This window comes from Clarias gariepinus, chromosome 10, assembly GCF_024256425.1.
Source record: "Clarias gariepinus isolate MV-2021 ecotype Netherlands chromosome 10, CGAR_prim_01v2, whole genome shotgun sequence".
NCBI lineage: Eukaryota > Metazoa > Chordata > Actinopteri > Siluriformes > Clariidae > Clarias > Clarias gariepinus.
The window spans coordinates 24,517,848-24,534,784 of NC_071109.1; the positions used below are offsets into that span (position 1 = coordinate 24,517,848).

Genomic DNA, 16,937 nt, shown 5'->3' on the forward strand with positions numbered 1-16,937 from the left:
GAATTATTCATTTATTTTTCTTTACAAATGGCATCAACAACACTGGATGAACATGACAAGATAGTGCCTCTTGAAACGTTTTTTAGTCCCTGACCTTTCCCACACCCTGCATCACCTCTTAAACTTTTACATAAAAGACATCAACCCATTTTTAACATCAGCTTATATTAATGCACTAATTTGGCAATGTACCTCCCAGTGAAGCTTTTTAGAATTCTCATTTTTTCCATTCTCCTTTGGATCTCGAAATTTCCTGCATAGCAGCATACACACACTCTCCCTCCTGGGGGTAATTTAGCATAACCAATCCATCAGCGTGTTTTAGAGAAACCGGAGAACCTGAAGGAAACCCATATCTAGCAGGAAGGAAACAGTAATCAAAGCCCAGGATTAATCAGAGTTTGAGCCTGCATTATTACCTCCTACATTTAGCCAATATTCTACAAAATATTTCACATTGCTCCTGCAGTTGCTTGCAAAACTAGGAAATTTACACATTTGATAGACAGACAAACTTGATTTAATACAGATTTAAAAACTACATCACTTACAACAGTAAAATTACAAATCCAGCTGAACTTGATACAGTATCCTTGGCATATAATACAGTACCTCTAATTACCTGCAAAACTGCTTTAATTAAACCACCAAAAAACAATTATGGTACAGGCGAGCAAATGATAACAAGAACTGTCTTTATTTTCATGTGATAATTAAGAACAACTGAAAGCCTTTCCAGGTAGGTCTGCGCTGCACCTTTGACCCGTTTATTTTTTACAGCCACTTTCTTCCTTGTGTTCCTAAAAGGACAAGAACAAATATAAAGGATCGGTACAAAAAGGTATATTAGGAAAATAAATGCAGGACATATTCAAATTCAAGGCAAATTGTTTCAAAGAAATAAACACATGACTGTTTACCTTCACTTTCTCACGGTGTGATAGACTTCTGCAGTGTTCCTCTTTTGCTTCCTCCTCACTGGCATAGAGAATATTGCAGAGGGTACAGGAGTAGCCAATTACAGGTCGCACAAACTCAGTTCCTGTGAACAGATCATCAGAAGTTTTATAAACCAGCACACGACATACATCACCAATCATGTAACATAATATGAGGCAGCAGGTATGAACTGTACTGTATCACTTACCTACTGGACCATCTGTTTTAAGAGCTTCATCTGAAGACTCAGATGCGTCACTATTTAGCTCATCACTCTGCTGCTTATTTTTTGACTCCTTCAACAAGAACATGTAATAATATTAATATAATAACAACAATACATTAATTGGGAATGCAATGTAAATACAATTTGAGAAAGAAGAATAATAGTTTCAACAACTAAAATATTTTGATATTTACATAATAATGCTCAAAAAATAGCCCTTAAATTCCTGAAGATGTAAATGTAATTATACAAATGTTAGTTCCAACTGTGTTATCTAACTGGATGAGAGAGATTGCAAGAGTGGTGATAATAGACAGTAACAGCACTAGGATGTTTAACGACATGTATCACTCCCCTTCACAGGTATTCTAACAACCCTAACCCTCATTCACAGCACGGCTGACAGTATTGTAGTATGGTCTTTAGTACTGTCTACCAAGACTTATGTTCAAAACATGCCACACAGGCATTTTTAGCAAGAAAACACATCTTATAATGTCATGTAATTTTAAACCACTGCTTTTTATGAATACAACTCTAACTTGCTTCTCTCACAAAGCTCAACTGCAAAATCATCTCTAACCCCTGATTAAGGGCACTACATAGTGTGTGGGACAATAGATTACACACCCTAGCACAATTAATACTATTTGGAATTCAACTACATGTTGACTACATGTTATAAGAAACAGTACACGCGCACTGTACACACACGCTTACAAACACGTAAAAATACGTTTTACGCGCACACACATGGTCACAGTGTTACAGTAAACAGTACACAAGTGTTGAGTTCCACCAGTCGTGAAAGGATATGTATTGGAGAAGCAAAAAATAACTGATTAAACACATACAAACAAATCATTATCTTTAGCCAAAAATGGATCTTGTAAAACTGTTATAACAAACAATATTAAACTCAAGGGCGTGCTGTTGCGCTAAATATCAGCATGGCTGTTTTGTCTTCTGCACTCGGGACTGCACCCTGATGCCTATGACTGCACCACACCTGTACTGATATTCAAAAGCAGCAGCACTACATCTTGTGTAATACTGCTTAAATAACATTTCTGCACAACATACAGGAAGGCAGTGTCTCAATCCTTTTCAAATCCACTGTATATTTTTAATTCTGTACGACCTAAATCTGTACCTTGTCCTCCACAAGGTTGTGTTCTCACCTTAGATAGTTCTTCTTTTCCTTGACCATCATCATCATCATCATCGTCATCATCAACATTAAATCTAAAGAAAGCCAAAAAAAAAAAACATGACTAAAATGTATCTTTCCTAAAAAGAAATGGTCAGCTGGACTTGTTCCTTAAACCTTTGTATAATGTATTTCCTTGAAGTGAAGGTTTTGTTTGGGAATTTTTGGTTATTCAAGCATGTGGAATCAATAGAGTACAAATAAATTACCCTTCTTCTGGTAGATGGCAGTATTTCTCAGACACTTCAATCTTCAAGATGTTGCCACGCAGCACTATGTCTTGATTTTTAGAATCAGCAGCAATTCTCTCGGCATCTGACGCAACCACCATCTCAACAAATCCCTATTAAAAAAATGTAAAAAATAGTAAATATACAGTACAATTTTAGACTTTTTAGACTATTTACATAAATATTAAAAGTGTTAAAATTGGTACATTTCCTATTGGGAGAGTTAATATAAAATGAAGTAAAAGTTGTTCAGGTTAATTATTTCCCCATAACACCCACACCACCAACCTTTTGTGCTTTATTTCAAATATTCACCCAATGATATATGCATGTAGGACAAATAACGCTGCCTGTTTTTTAACACTTACAATTTCAGATTATAAATGCAGAACAAACTGAGACCTGATTAAGAAAATAGAGAAGAATAGAGGGATTTGTTCTTATTTACCTTTCTGATACTTTGAAACAGCACATGGTGAGTTACATCGCCATATCGCTTTACGATGTTGATAAAATCAGTGTCTGTATAGCGTTCAGCACTTGGTAGATTTCTGACCTCGAGGACTTTGCCGAAGGTTTCCTAAAATATTTCAAGAAAATGTATTTCTAGATGTAATTATAATAACATTTAATAATAATAATAATAATAATACAAGAAATCCTCTTACTTCTCCTATTAATTATATAAAAGCGAGAGTGTAACACAGTGGGGTTGTCTGTCATTTCCTGTTTTCCCTAACCACCCTATAGTAATAGATGCATCAGAACAAGGAAAAAAAAAACGCAAATGAAGCGATGCACCCTTAGGCACAGTGTTATGATCTGTGGTTCCTTGAGTTGGTCGGCTAGTCAACATTATGTGGCAATAAAATGAAGTCAGTTGATGACCTGAATGTACTGAATAACCAGAGTATGCCAGGTTATCAATGGAGTTTTTCCTTCCCTGATGGCACAGGAATACTTTAGAATTAAAACTGCTAAAGAAGTGGCACTGATAGTATAAAGCATCATTTTAAAACATGAACTGGACATCATATTGCGCACCATAATCAACCTTAAAGGTGGTCTAACAAAATGCTAGTGTGTGCGACTTTTGTTTTGGCCAGGCAGTGTATCGATTTTAAAATCTGTAAAAACCAAGGCCTGATCTGCACGAACTCCATTCATGTGATGACTGAAAATAAAAATTTCAGGTTCCAAAATTTGAAAAAAGACTAACCTCAGTTTCTGGGATCAAGGCCTTTGGTTCATTAGATTCTGAAATATACACATAAACAGTTATTCTTAATCCTACAGACCTGCCACATAAGAGCTAAACAAACAAGAAAACTCTGAGGTGTTCTGATAATTGTGAAAAAAACAAGACCTAGACGATCTGAAGAATTTTCTTCTTTGAGCTCTTCTAAAGTCACACAATTTTCAAGACTTTTTGGGAAGTCATGGTCTTCCTGTAAAAAAGAAAAAAAGTAGTTCTTAATTAAAGTTCATATGAAAATGTACATACATTGACTGGCCTCTTTAGTAGAAAGACTTGTACACCTGCTCATTGGAAACGGATACATGTGAAAGGAGCATAATGGCATGCTGATTTAGGTCAAGAGGTCATTGTTTACATCAAATATCTGAATGGAGCAAAAATGTGATCATTGTCATATTATCCATGGCATAATTGTTGGAACTAGAAGTTATTCCAGAAACTGTCCTTATTCAGATACATGAAAACAAAATCACCACACAGGTTTGAGCTAATAAGTGGGAAAAAAAGGACTTTTTCCTACTTTAATGAGGAGAAAAGCACTGCATACAACATATTGCACCTTATTGTAGATGGGTACAGACCAGTCTATCCATTCTCCTCTGACCTCTTCAACAAGGTGAACCTTCCCACAGAACTGCCGGTCACTTTTTTTTTTTTCTTTTAACATCCTTCTGTGAAAACTGTTGGGTTTGCCGTGCATAAAAACTACATGAGACCAGCATTTTCTGTCACTGGAATTCACTAAGATCATAATTTTTTTAATATGACTCCATTATAATGTTTAATGTCAAAATTGACTGAAATGATTGTCCTGTGTCTGCATGATTTTGGGTCGCAGGCTATAGCATGACTGATTAGATCATTGTTTCTCAGCCTTTACTCCAGGAGAAAAAGGCTGTTAATAAGTTGAATAGTTAAATCAAGTGTGCTGGGCGCTGAAAAAGAACTAAAATGTGCAGGGCAGGTGATAATTTAGGACTACGCTTGCGAACCAGTGGATTAAAAAATGAACGAATGAGAAAATGTTCCTAAAAATGTGGCAGATAAGTTTATACACTGTAAAGTGTACTGCATTGTTTCAGTAAAAGTACCTCTATTTTGTGATCTTCTGGTTCTTCAATCTTTTGTCCCTCATTTAAGCTGTTCGATGCCTCTGATATATCAGCATTTGGAGAACCTTCTTCCGTCTTTACTTGTTCCTTTGTATGAACGTCTGTTATATCCACTGGTTCTGATGGTAAATTCTCCTGGTCACCTTTTGTAGACTCAGAATCATCATCACTGTCATGGACTAATTCTTCATCGTCTGCTAGCACTTCTAGGCCTTCAAGGTCATCGTCTGAATCTGTGTTTTCAACATAGTTGTTGCTCACATTTTCTTTTTCCTCTGTATCTTTGTTTAATTTTGTGGCTGTGTCTTTATCTTCTTGCTCATTTCCATGGTGACTACTAGAAGAGTCCGTCCTCTCTACTGAATGCGTTCTCTTCGGGCTAGACCGAGTCCTCTCTGACGAGTGTCTTCTCTTCGGACTAGAATGAGTCCTCTCTGACGAGTGTCTTCTCTTCGGGCTAGAATGAGTCCTCTCTGACGAGTGTCTTCTCTTCGGGCTAGAATGAGTCCTCTCTGACGAGTGTCTTCTCTTCGGGCTAGAATGAGTCTTCTCCGATGAGCGTCTTCTTTTGGTGCTAGATTGGGTCCTCTCAGATGAGCGTCTTCTTTTGGGACTAGAGCGGGTCCTTTCTAACGAGGATCTTCTCTTAGGACTCCTGGAGCGAGTTTTCTCTGAAGAACGTCTTCTCTTGGGACTAGGAGAGTGCCTCTGAAGCTTGTGTCTGCTTGGGCTGGATCTGCTGTGCTTATGAAAGCTCTGTTCATTAACTTCTGTATCTCTGGGCCATAAAAAAATATGATACTATTTTCACCACCATAGCCCAATTTTGCACAGCATTGTATTGTACACACAACTGCTCATCTGTCCTTTATTTATAATATAATCTTGCTGTTTTGCCATCTGGCTTTTTTATATTTTACAGTATATTGGTATATTTTTTGTTTCCTAACTCTATAAAATTTAATTCTAGTTTCTGTAAATTCTATTTTAATAACATGGACAGTTGTAAAAAAAATATTTCACTGCACGAGGCAGAGGCTATAAAATGTATGAAGGCCACCTATATTCACATGAATGCATAAAAACTACGTACCTCAGTGAGTTATATTCACAAGAGAAGGTGACTTGAATTAATTTGCCTTTTAATTTAAGTGGACTGGCTGAGTAGCGTTCAACCAATTTCTTGGTATCTGATAAACAACTCATTTCCACAAAACCCTGTAAAACAGATGAAGAGTACGATTAGAAAGCATAACTTATCTTGGTGGGAGTGGGAAGCATGACACCTGACTGTTTGCCTGTGGACTGCAGTAATGAATGAATTTCCCAAATCTTCACTATTTAGGGTTTAGAGAATTTTTAAGGAATCGACATAAACATTTAAATGAGCAGGAACACGTTAACTTGTAATCTAAATGACCATAATATGGTAATTGTGTTTCCTATTGTACATAAATCTAAAATCCGAGTTTCCACACAAATTAATATTTAACATCCACATATGCAACAGTACCCGGTTTGGCAGAAACAACGATTTCCTGACGGATCCAAATCGTTTAGCAATGGCAATCAACTCTGCATTGACACCATCTCCAGTCGGTAACGGAGCGAAGCTCACAACTCGAGAACTCGGCTAAAAATAAAATAAAAAAATATATATTAAAAATAAGAAACTAAAATAACTGATCATCTGTAGAATTAAAATGTACGGTAATAAACAGCTAAATAATACTTACTTCATCTTTTGCTTGTGACCTCTTCATGTCTAAGGTATTTTTCTCATCTTGTTTAAGATATAGCACAGTTACTTAACAATATTATAAGAACCAACATATTTAGCATGCTCAGGAAAGATGAAGACTTTTACCTTTTAAGTCATTGGAGGTGTGACCATCATTTCTAATGAAATTCGGCAAAAAAAATGTTACTTGCAATATAACATTTATATACAATAAAAATATGTTTATTTTACTTTCTTGACCAGATCTGTTTACCTTCTAGCAGTTCGAACAGTCCCATTCCACTCTGGGTACCTACAGAAATGTAAGGAGATTTACATTGCGCTTTATGAACACGCCTTTTTTGTTGTTGCAAGTTTGCAGTTTTTGCTAGTAAACATTAGTTACAAACAATGTCGTGCACGTGAGTGTCATTAGCAATGTTCCTTGCTAATTTTTCCGACAAAACAGTCTTGCCGTTAATGTGTGTGTGTGTTGGGGAGAAAAGTTTACTGTGTAAGATGAGAAGGTAATTACTGCCAGATAATTTGACAGTATAAAGTTTAATCGACCATTCCATTTGTTTTTATTGGTTCTCATAAATTAATGGATTATCAAGCACGTGCATAAACGTAAACTCATTTTTACTTTATTACATGAATATTTTTTCCCGTCACTTGGAGTAAAAAAAAAAGTGGGGCAGAGCATTATTCTGGATTTAATCTAGTTCTACATTAGTGCCTCAAATTTGGCATAAACAAAGGTATAGGAAAAAATTTATCTGTCATCATAAATACATCGGAATGGCCCACTCTGGTATATACTGTTGACACAGCCTTGCACACCATTCAGTTTCCAAGTGACTAGAAAATGTATATTCTCTAGTGTACAATATAAATGTTTATTTTAGAGCTAAGGAAAAAATATTTAAACATTGTTCCAGCACGATGAATAATTGACTTACATTGCCATAAGTTCAAGCTGGCTCTTAGCATGTAGACCACCTGTAATGTGAGTAGTCCATTCCTACAAAAAGGAACCACACAGTTACAGTAGTGTATATCACATGAAGCTCAAATAAACATTTAGTGCAGTATATGCATGTACAGAACCAGGCCAATTTTTGGACACAACTTCTAATTCAATGTTTTTTTTGTGTGTGTGATTTATTTTCTACATTCTAGAACGATGAAGTAACACATACAGCATTAGGTAATTAAGTAGTAACAACACCAACAGTAAATGATTACTTTAGGACACGAAAGTAAACTCCTCTGGAATAGCTCTTGCAAGAAGAATATTGTTGAGAGCCATCAAAAGAGGCATTTGCAAAACCCATCACGCACCATGAAGAAACTGGCTCTTATAAAGAATATCCCAAGAAAGCAAGACCAAAACTTACCTCTGCAAATGGAGAACTGTACACATGAGTTTATTGGATATTTTGGATGCCTTTAGCATTGTTTTACAGTATAAAAAGAAATAAAACTTTGACCAGACCACTGAATTAGAAGGTGTGTCTAAACATTTGACTGGAAGTGGAATCTCTAGCAACATGAACTAGAATTAGGACTGAATTGTTCTAATTCCATCACGGAAGGCAAAATCACTTTTTAAATCTGTTTTTACAGAATTAAATCTGTCCTAATTAATTAAAAGTTTAAATGTATTAGCTGGCACTTTACTTATATAAATATAAGAAAATTAATTAATGCTGCCTCTATGAAGACTACTTACCTTTTCAGAAAAGACAGTGACCTTGCAGAGAACACACATGTACGGGAAAACTGAGGGAGTGGTGCCATTGAAGTCTATGGCCTCCTTCCTAGTTGGCACTTTGAAAACTGACAGGACATTGATATATTTGTTAATCCAGTGATTTCATCATCAATGACAGCAAAGAATATGAGGCCTTTGATATCTACATTCCTGCAAGAATAGCTCAAAAAACATGATCAAGTCTTAATAAGAACTACAACCATGGGAACAAAAGGATTGAAGATATTTTAACCTTCATGCCTGTAAATTTTCTGGTGTTTTCTGGCACCAGTTAGCTTTTGTAACCGAAAACCTTTTTCTTTTGTAAACTCTTAAGGAAAGTTATGTTCACCTTTGGTACAACAATGGATTAATCTAAAACCTTAAACAAATTATTGTTCATTTATTAATATTAGTAATAAAAATTATTCAGAAGCAAACCTCTAGTTTGGCACTCTGTTCATATACCAGCCTTACTATTTACGATGGATGGTATTAAAGCACATGCTTTAGTCAGGTTAACACTTTCACATATGCACTGTTAATGCAGAATTAATAGACAGAATAGGCTGTGTGTATGTACTTCAAAGCAATGAAGTACATACACAATGAAGACTTCTCCAGCCTTGGCATTGCAACATGATTTTAACAAGTTCAAGAAAAAGTGAAGGCTTTTACCTCTGTCAATCCTGAAAAACAAGAATATAACAATATTTAATTAGAGTTGTGTATATAACTCCTTCTGAAACAATATGACACACATTTTATAACAAGAAATATGGGAGGATACAGATGGAGTGTGGAAAAAAAAAAGAAATGCTGAGTGCCCAAAGATACTAATTTATGAATTTAATAAAGATGAATGAGCCAATGACTGAGGTGCCTGAATTAGTTGCGTCAACTTCCATGACTGATCCAATACATAATTTAAATTCAGCGTATTGTAAATAGTATAACCGGCTCTGGTTCTGTTTTGAACAACTGAAGCGTGATTCAAATTCTTTTTATAACATTTATTACCTTCTTGCAGATTCAACAGTTTGATCCCACTTTGGGTAGCTACAAAAAAAAAAAAAGATTAATTCACCAGTAATCTAAACTCTATACAAAATAATAAACATACAGTATATGTATATATTCTAATATAATGTAATGCATTGTAATGTAATTAAATACACACAGCTTTCACAACTGCGCACGCACAGCTGGCACACACTTACTTTCTCACAAGTTCAAGCTGATTTTCTGCATGCTCTCTACTTCGAACATGAAAAAGCCACTCCTACAAAAATGTGTGGGGAAGAAAAAACAAAAATATATCCACATTGTATATTATTAGATTAACATACTAAATGTCACGCATCATGTTTCACGATGCCTTGCAACAGGCAGGATTTTTTTTTACACTGTCCTTTTGACAATGTCAAATCATTTTATAGAATAAAAAAAGCAAAACCTAAATTGACAATTGACAATCAAAAAAATGCGCTTGATGATAAATTAAATAAAATACGAGAACATCATCCTTAAAACCAAAAAATTGGCAAAGTTTAGTAGTCTCTGGCAGCAACATTTTGTGCCAAAACTACTCAATTCAAAAATATTAGCCTACCTAAATTAAACGCTTTAGCAGAAACTATTCATAAAAGTTAGAAGCTTTCCAAAATTTTATGTTGAGTTTAAAAGACTGCCTCATACTGAAAATAATTGGACTAATATCTTTTAACATTTAAAGAATTAACATCAGAATATTGTTTTTAATTTTTTTTTTTTTTTTATAACTATCGAACAAAAATATTCATTAAAACAAATATATAATTGAGGACAAATATCAATATGAACATCAAACTACGAAAAATACATAAATCCATACTAAAAATAAAACCAATTTTAATCCACAAATATACATTGATCAGCCATAACATTAAAACCATCTGGTTATTATTTTGCACGTAACAGTTCTGTGGCCATAAAGGCATGGACTCTACAAAACATCTCTAGGTATGTGTCTCTGGCACCAAGGAGTTAGCAGCAGATTCTTTAATTAGTAAACTTGTTAGTCCAGCGCACATCTCACAGATGACTGAATGGACTAGGATCTGGGAAATTTGGAGGAAAAGTTTTGCGGTGTTTGCAGGGTGCATTATCGTGCTGAAAGGAGCCACTGTCATTAGGCATAATCCTGTTACCATGATGGTCTGCAACAATGTTTAGGTAGGTGGAAGGTGTCAAAGTACTGTAACATCCACAGGAATGGGAAGATCCAGTTTCCCAGCATCACAGTGCCCCTGCCAACTTGCAGTCTTCCCACCCTGCGACGTGGTGCCATCTCAGCCATCCTTATGATGAAAATAAGTCATGGATCATCAGACCAGACCACCTTCTTCCATTGCTCTCTGGTCCAGTTCTGACAGTCAGAAAGTCGCCATTGTAGGTGCTTTTGCTGTTGGAGACTAATCTGTTTGGGCACTTGGACTGGGATGTGGTTACATAGCACCATACGCAATAAGTTCATAGCCATCGTTCACTTTTTTCAAGAATCTGTACTACAGTGGCTTTTTTGCGTGATTGGACGATACGGGCTAGCCTTTGCTCTCAACCAATGAATGTTGATTGTACGCGACCCTGTTGCCGGTCCACTTCTTGTCCCTGCTTGGAACATTTTTGGGTAGGTGTCTAGTCGCTGTATACTGGAAAAATCCTGCCGCTTTCTAAGCTTCACAATTCGGGCCTTATCAGAGTTTCACCGATCCTAACACATGCCCATTTTCTTTTATGCTGCATAATATATCCCATCCCATGACAGGTGATGTTGTAATGAGATAATCAAATGTTATTCACTTGACCTGTCAGTTGTTTTGTTGTTATGGCTGATCGGTGCATATAAAATAAAATGTAAATGGTAACACCGCTCATAGACTGCAGTACTGCTATTATAGCAACTGTGTTTCCCAATAAACTTACCAGAAAGTCCAAAGTTGATGCTAATTTACATCTTTTGCTGGTTAGGAGTAAAATGAAAGCTGTATCAAAACTCAAGAAACTACTTACCTTTGTAGAACTGACAGAAATGTCACAAAGACAACACTCATAAGGAAAAGCTGGGGGGATTTTGCAATTAAAGTCTGAGGCCTCGTGTCTACTAGGCGTTAAAATTGGTGGCTCTAATTTCAGGGAAAGCAAAGGCCTTGGCCCGAAATCAGCAAAAGGGCCTAATGGGTCTTCTGGTAAATCTGTGGTACTGTAATATAAGTCACTGTAATTGGGGACGCTGTAGTCTGGAACACTGCTGCTTTTACTGCTGGAGCTGCTGGTTACAGTATTCGTTCGTCGAGGATTCCCCCACCGGTCTTGCCAGGTTTGAACTTGCTCTGGAGGAAGAGGGTACGCTGGATGTGCAGGTCGATCGATGGGATACTCGACAGGTTTGCTGTGGCTGCTACCCTCTCTGGCATGAGTCGAGGTATTGTCAATAGGCTCACTTGTACAGGCCACCCCAGATGATGATAATGATGTGCTGGACAATTTACGTTCTTTGATCTGTAAAAGTAATTTGGGAAGTGTTTCAACTGTGATGAGATGCTCAGGAAGTTCTGCAAGGTGGACAAGGTCGCTCGAGTCCAGTCCACAGCTGTGAAGAAATGACAAAGCCATTCCAGGTAAGTGGAAAAGAGAGTCCACAGTTCTGTTGGAAGATGTTGTAGGGCATGGTTGCTCCTGAGACGAAGCTCTAACTGTTGGCTGATACGTATTGGACTGTCTCTGGTATGAGTCTGCATACATGTCTTGATGCGAGAGAAAGTCATCCCCTGTGTTCGTGTGGGGGTATTTCTGAGACATGCTGTATGGCCAAGGATTTCTGGATGACAAGACAGTAGAGAAGCAGCTGATCAGCAAGAGCAGTTTTCAGGGGAGAGAAGTTGATTCTGGTCAAGTCGTAGATTATATTTCAAACCTGTCAATAAAGGTTGGATATAAGAAGATAATCAAGCACTTAAGGTCCCACTCGTAGCTAAGAAACGAGTCAACAAGGTCAAACTTACCTCAGCGTCAATGAGACATAATCATTCAGATGCTTGTGCATTATGCAATCATGTCAGACCCACCATCACACAGGGATTTTGTAACGGGTTGTTGATAAAGTGCAATGCTAGCTAAATGCTGTTTCCTGTTTTTGAAGACATTTTCAAAGAAGGTATATATGTAGTAAAGGTCTGCAAACCAAGGCTTTTCTCTACACTGGTCTGGTTACGCATTAGTAAAGTTCTCATAATAAAAAGCTGTGCTGCAGACTAGAGTCTGTGCTGATGTACCCAAACAAGTACACTAGCTTGAAACACCTTCACTTTGTGAAACAAATAAATAGCAGCAAGAATTACAATACTCCTGTTTTTTTATTTTATTTTATACAAGGCATTCCCAACACCTGAGACTCTCTCTGGCTGGCTAATTCATTTACGCTGGATACTGCATGTGGACCCGCATTGATACGACAATAAAAAGTAACATTACTCCCAGGATTGCAAAAACACCTTACAGACACATATAATTTTGTGCAACGTCTACAAAACAAATCCACATCACCACTATATTATTACTTTTAATCAAAGTTATAATGCAAAAACGTGAAGCTCATTATTGTACAGGGAAACCACAACATGTAAACTTCTCTGTTTTGAAAAAAAAAAGTTGGTCATGAGCTATTACGGAGAACTGTACATTAGCATAAATATTTGATTTAACACAGTTGTATTTTTATTACTACAGGAACAGCTTAGACCCAGGTGTGTTCTGTGAGTGGTCCACCATTCAGGTCAGCGCTGCTCCTTTGACAGTCCCCAATCACTGATGAACAAAGTGAAGTTAGATGACACAGCTGCATAACAGCTGGGCTCTAATCAGTGTGTGTGTGTGTGTGTGTGTGTGTATACACACATACACAGGTGCATTTCAATAAATTAGAATATTACCAAATAGTTTTAGAGATGCAATTCAAAACGTGAAATTATCACTATATAAAGTAGACTCATTACACACAGACTGATATAGTTTGAGTGTTGATTTCTTTTCATTTGGATGATAATGGCTTACAGCTAAGGTAAACACAAAATTCAGTACCCCAAAAATGGTAATATTGTGAAAAATATTGGAGACTTAGGGTCATGCTCTAATCAGCTATTTAACTCAGAACACCAGCAAAGGGTTCCTGAGCCTTTAAATGGTCTGTCATTGTGTTCATGTGGGGGTATTTCTGAGACATGCTGTATGGCCGAGGATTTCCGGATGACAAGTCAGTAGAGAAGCAGCTGATCAGCAAGAGCAGTTTTCAGGGTAGAGGAGTTGATTCTGGTCGAGTCGTAGATTATAATTCAAACCTGTCAATAAAGGTTGTAGATAAAAAGATAATCAAGCACTCAAGGTCCCACTCGTAGCTAAGAAACGAGTCAACAAGGTCAAACTTACCTTAAAGCGTCAATGAGACATAATCATTCAGATGCTTGTGCATTATGCAATCATGTCAGACCTAAGTCTGGTTCAGTAGTATGGCTGTTCACATAGCACATCCGAACATAATAATGGAAAGTTGAATGGAAGCAAAAAATGTGGTTAAAAACAAGCAACAGGAATAACTGCAGCCTTGAAAGGATTGTGAAACAAAGCCCATTTTAGAATTTGAAGGAGATTCAGCTGGAGTCAGTGCTTCAAGAGACGTATCCAGGACATGGGCTACACCTGTTACATTCCTTGTGTCAAGCCACTCTTGAACCAGAGACAATGTCAGAGGCATCTTACCTGGGCTAAGGACAAAAAGTACTGGACTGTTGCTTAAGACGGTCAAAGTCCTCTTTTCAGGTAAGAGGAAATTGTGCATTTCATTTGGAAATCAAGGTCCAAGAGTCTGGAGGAAGAGCTAAGAGGCAGAGAATCCAAGTTGCTTGAGATCCAGTGTAAAGTTTGCTCAGTTAGTGGTGGTTTGGATTGGAGAGAATCTATGGGGTATTGTGAAGAGGACGGTGTGAGACTCCACACTCAACAACATAGAAGAGATGAAGGCACTATTAGAGCAACCTTGGCTTCCATAACACCTCGGTCGTGCCACAGACTGATCGTCTTCATGCCATGCCATGCCACATTGCTGCGGTAATTCAGAGAAAGTGAGTCCCGAACAGAGTGCTGTACATGTTTATACTTTTCAGTAGTCCAACATGTATATTTAAACTGTGTTAAATGCTTTTTTTTTTAAATAGGTAATAATTAAAGTAATAACAAGTAATAATATAATTATCTGAGATACTAAACTTTGAGTTTGCATTAACTGTAAGCCATAATCATCAAAATTAAAATAAACACTTTAAAGATATCTGCATGTAATGAGATATTTGAGTTCCACTTTTTTAATGGAATGATTCAAATAAATAACGTTTTCGATGATATTCTAATTTATTGAGATGCACATAGACATACACATACCAGACATCAATAAATAGACACAGACCTGACACAAACCAATTGACAGTTCTAACTCGACCATGATGCTTTCCTGATGAATAAAAATAATTAATGTATCAGTAATCTAGCGCTTTTTTCCTTCGAGGTAGGTGTGGCTATACTTGCCACTCAACAAAGACAATCGGCGAGATTATGTTTAAACAGAGTGTGCAGAAGAAACAGGAACAAAAGTGTGACAGAGCGTGACTTATATTCTTTTAAAAAAGGAAAGTAGACGATGAAACCAAAACCATGAGAAAGATAAATGGACAGATCGATACATGTTTATTCTTCCCGTGGGAAGTTTAAAACCAGTTTATCTCACATTCTGAAACCGTAATGCAGTGATGTGAAGCACCACCATGAGACCACCAACATGGCAAACATCTCCGCAGCAGTCCGAAGTGAGGGCGTGTAAAATACCCAAACTATAGGCTGGGTATGACTGAACAACTAGAATCCATACACATTCATTTACAGCCCAGCAGCATGCAAATAAAGATTCATTAAAAACTGCTGTTTATATTCCATACAAATACAAGGAAATATACAAAGACATCATAGTTCACACTGTCCGCATGTTGAACGTCGATACTGGATATAATTGTAATGCTATAGAAATTTTAAATTGCTAGTTTTATAGACTTACAATCACTGCATATAGAGAGATATAAATCATAAATATAAATTTCAGACTCGGCTCAAAAAAATAATAATAATTGACTGCACCTATACCTACCAAAATTTGCATTGTGTGTGTTTGTCCCATATCAGTAAACTGGACACTAAGTGGATGCGGTAACATCACTGTAACATTATAGTCTGCTTCGCTACCTTAAACAATTTATCTAATCTAATGCGTTCAAGTTTTAGTTAATTTACGGTCAAAGAGATGGCGATAAAGCCAACATCCATTCCTGTTCTCAAATGCTTTTCGAAGAGATTAAGCGTTTGCGAGATTTTATAAGTCAAGACCAGAAGCTTCAAAAAATAATCCTTTCATGTGTAAATTAAAGATACAAATAGTAAGATTCCTTTGATGGGTTTTAAATGGTCTGCCCATGTGTAGTGCAATAAAATGCATCAATAACCCAGTCAAAAGTGAAACCATTTTACCTCAATTCTAAAACCTCTATTGTAATTTGATTACAAGAATTATAAAATATAACATTCTTTACATTTGCGCAGTATTGGGTTAATAATTAATTTTTAAATCAATTTTAAAGAGCAGCAAGATTAACACTTTTAGACAATTTTAACTTGATTTATGTTTTGTGTGTAGTTTGCATAAACACCACAGACATGCAGCACTGAGAACAGCAAAGGAATAGAAGACACTGGACGTTTAAATCGTTATATTACTCGTAAAAAGAGAGACATGCGCGGAAGCTATTTCCAGAAGTTTTAAATGTGGACATATTTTATAATATTACCGTTATTCTAGGTTTAGCTTCGTACGCCCTTTCAGCTGTTAACGTTCATACCGAACCTGCTAGCATGCTACCTTACATACTGTTTACACAAAAACAGGTTTTTCCCCCTGACATTTCGATTAAACGCCAAACTGGTCGTGTAAACTAAGAAAATGTTTAATAATAATTTTAAAAAGCGTACACGCATACAAATACAGCATACCTTGTGTTGCGTTTAGGGAAATTAATGTAGCAGGACGGCTAAAGTCCACCAGCCAGTGAAATACGGAACATGAAGCAAAATAAAAGTCCCTACATGACAGATGATTTCAAAATACACAACACTACAACAACAACAACGATAATAATTTTTAAGTTGTAATTTTAGATTTTCTTTATTGTGTATGGAGCATTGACATAATTTAGAGCAGGAGCCGTATTTTTAGACAAGTAGTTATGACACACACACACCTATGTATTTTATCTGCATAAGTAGTAACTCTTTCATCCTGCTCAGTGGGGATGGATCGAATGTGTGTATGGGAACAGAGCAAACACAATAAATCCTGGGATTTTATTTGTTTT

The 16,937-nt window shown here is 36.6% G+C and overlaps 1 protein-coding gene across 3 annotated transcripts; it reads right to left on the reverse strand.

The window, feature by feature from the left end:
- Positions 1–497: 497 nt before the first annotated feature.
- On the reverse strand, positions 498–16,641 carry LOC128531601 (matrin-3-like). 3 transcript variants are annotated; one of them, XM_053505582.1, is made up of 21 exons: positions 16,576–16,641; positions 11,503–12,310; positions 9,672–9,733; positions 9,472–9,510; positions 9,130–9,140; positions 8,431–8,537; positions 7,658–7,719; positions 6,970–7,008; positions 6,843–6,874; positions 6,712–6,758; positions 6,489–6,608; positions 6,069–6,193; positions 4,955–5,753; positions 3,972–4,053; positions 3,825–3,862; positions 3,054–3,185; positions 2,585–2,718; positions 2,347–2,410; positions 1,148–1,235; positions 921–1,042; positions 498–800 (listed from the first exon to the last, which is right to left on the reverse strand). In XM_053505582.1, exons 2-21 carry the CDS (start codon positions 12,289–12,291, stop codon positions 768–770), a joined length of 2,925 nt encoding a protein of 974 aa, XP_053361557.1. In that variant the 5' UTR covers positions 12,292–12,310; positions 16,576–16,641; the 3' UTR covers positions 498–767. The 3 variants fall into 3 exon arrangements, with proteins under 3 accessions (XP_053361557.1, XP_053361556.1, XP_053361555.1); XM_053505581.1 differs by having other exon boundaries at positions 11,503–12,619; positions 16,576–16,635; XM_053505580.1 differs by lacking the exon at positions 16,576–16,641 and adding an exon at positions 12,495–13,357 and having other exon boundaries at positions 11,503–12,406.
- Between the last annotated feature and the right edge of the window lie 296 nt (positions 16,642–16,937).

Bases quoted from the DNA above. Each gene is read 5' to 3' on its own strand.
- LOC128531601 (XM_053505582.1), bottom strand. From the start codon at position 12,291: ATGTCTCAGAAATACCCCCACACGAACACAGGGGATGACTTTCTCTCG. The intron at 2,719-3,053 runs GTAAATAAGAAC...TTTTTTTAATAG, and splicing joins TGTTTCAAAGTATCAGAAAG to GGATTTGTTGAGATGGTGGT. The intron at 1,043-1,147 runs GTAAGTGATACA...ATCTGTTCACAG, and splicing joins TAAAACAGATGGTCCAGTAG to GAACTGAGTTTGTGCGACCT.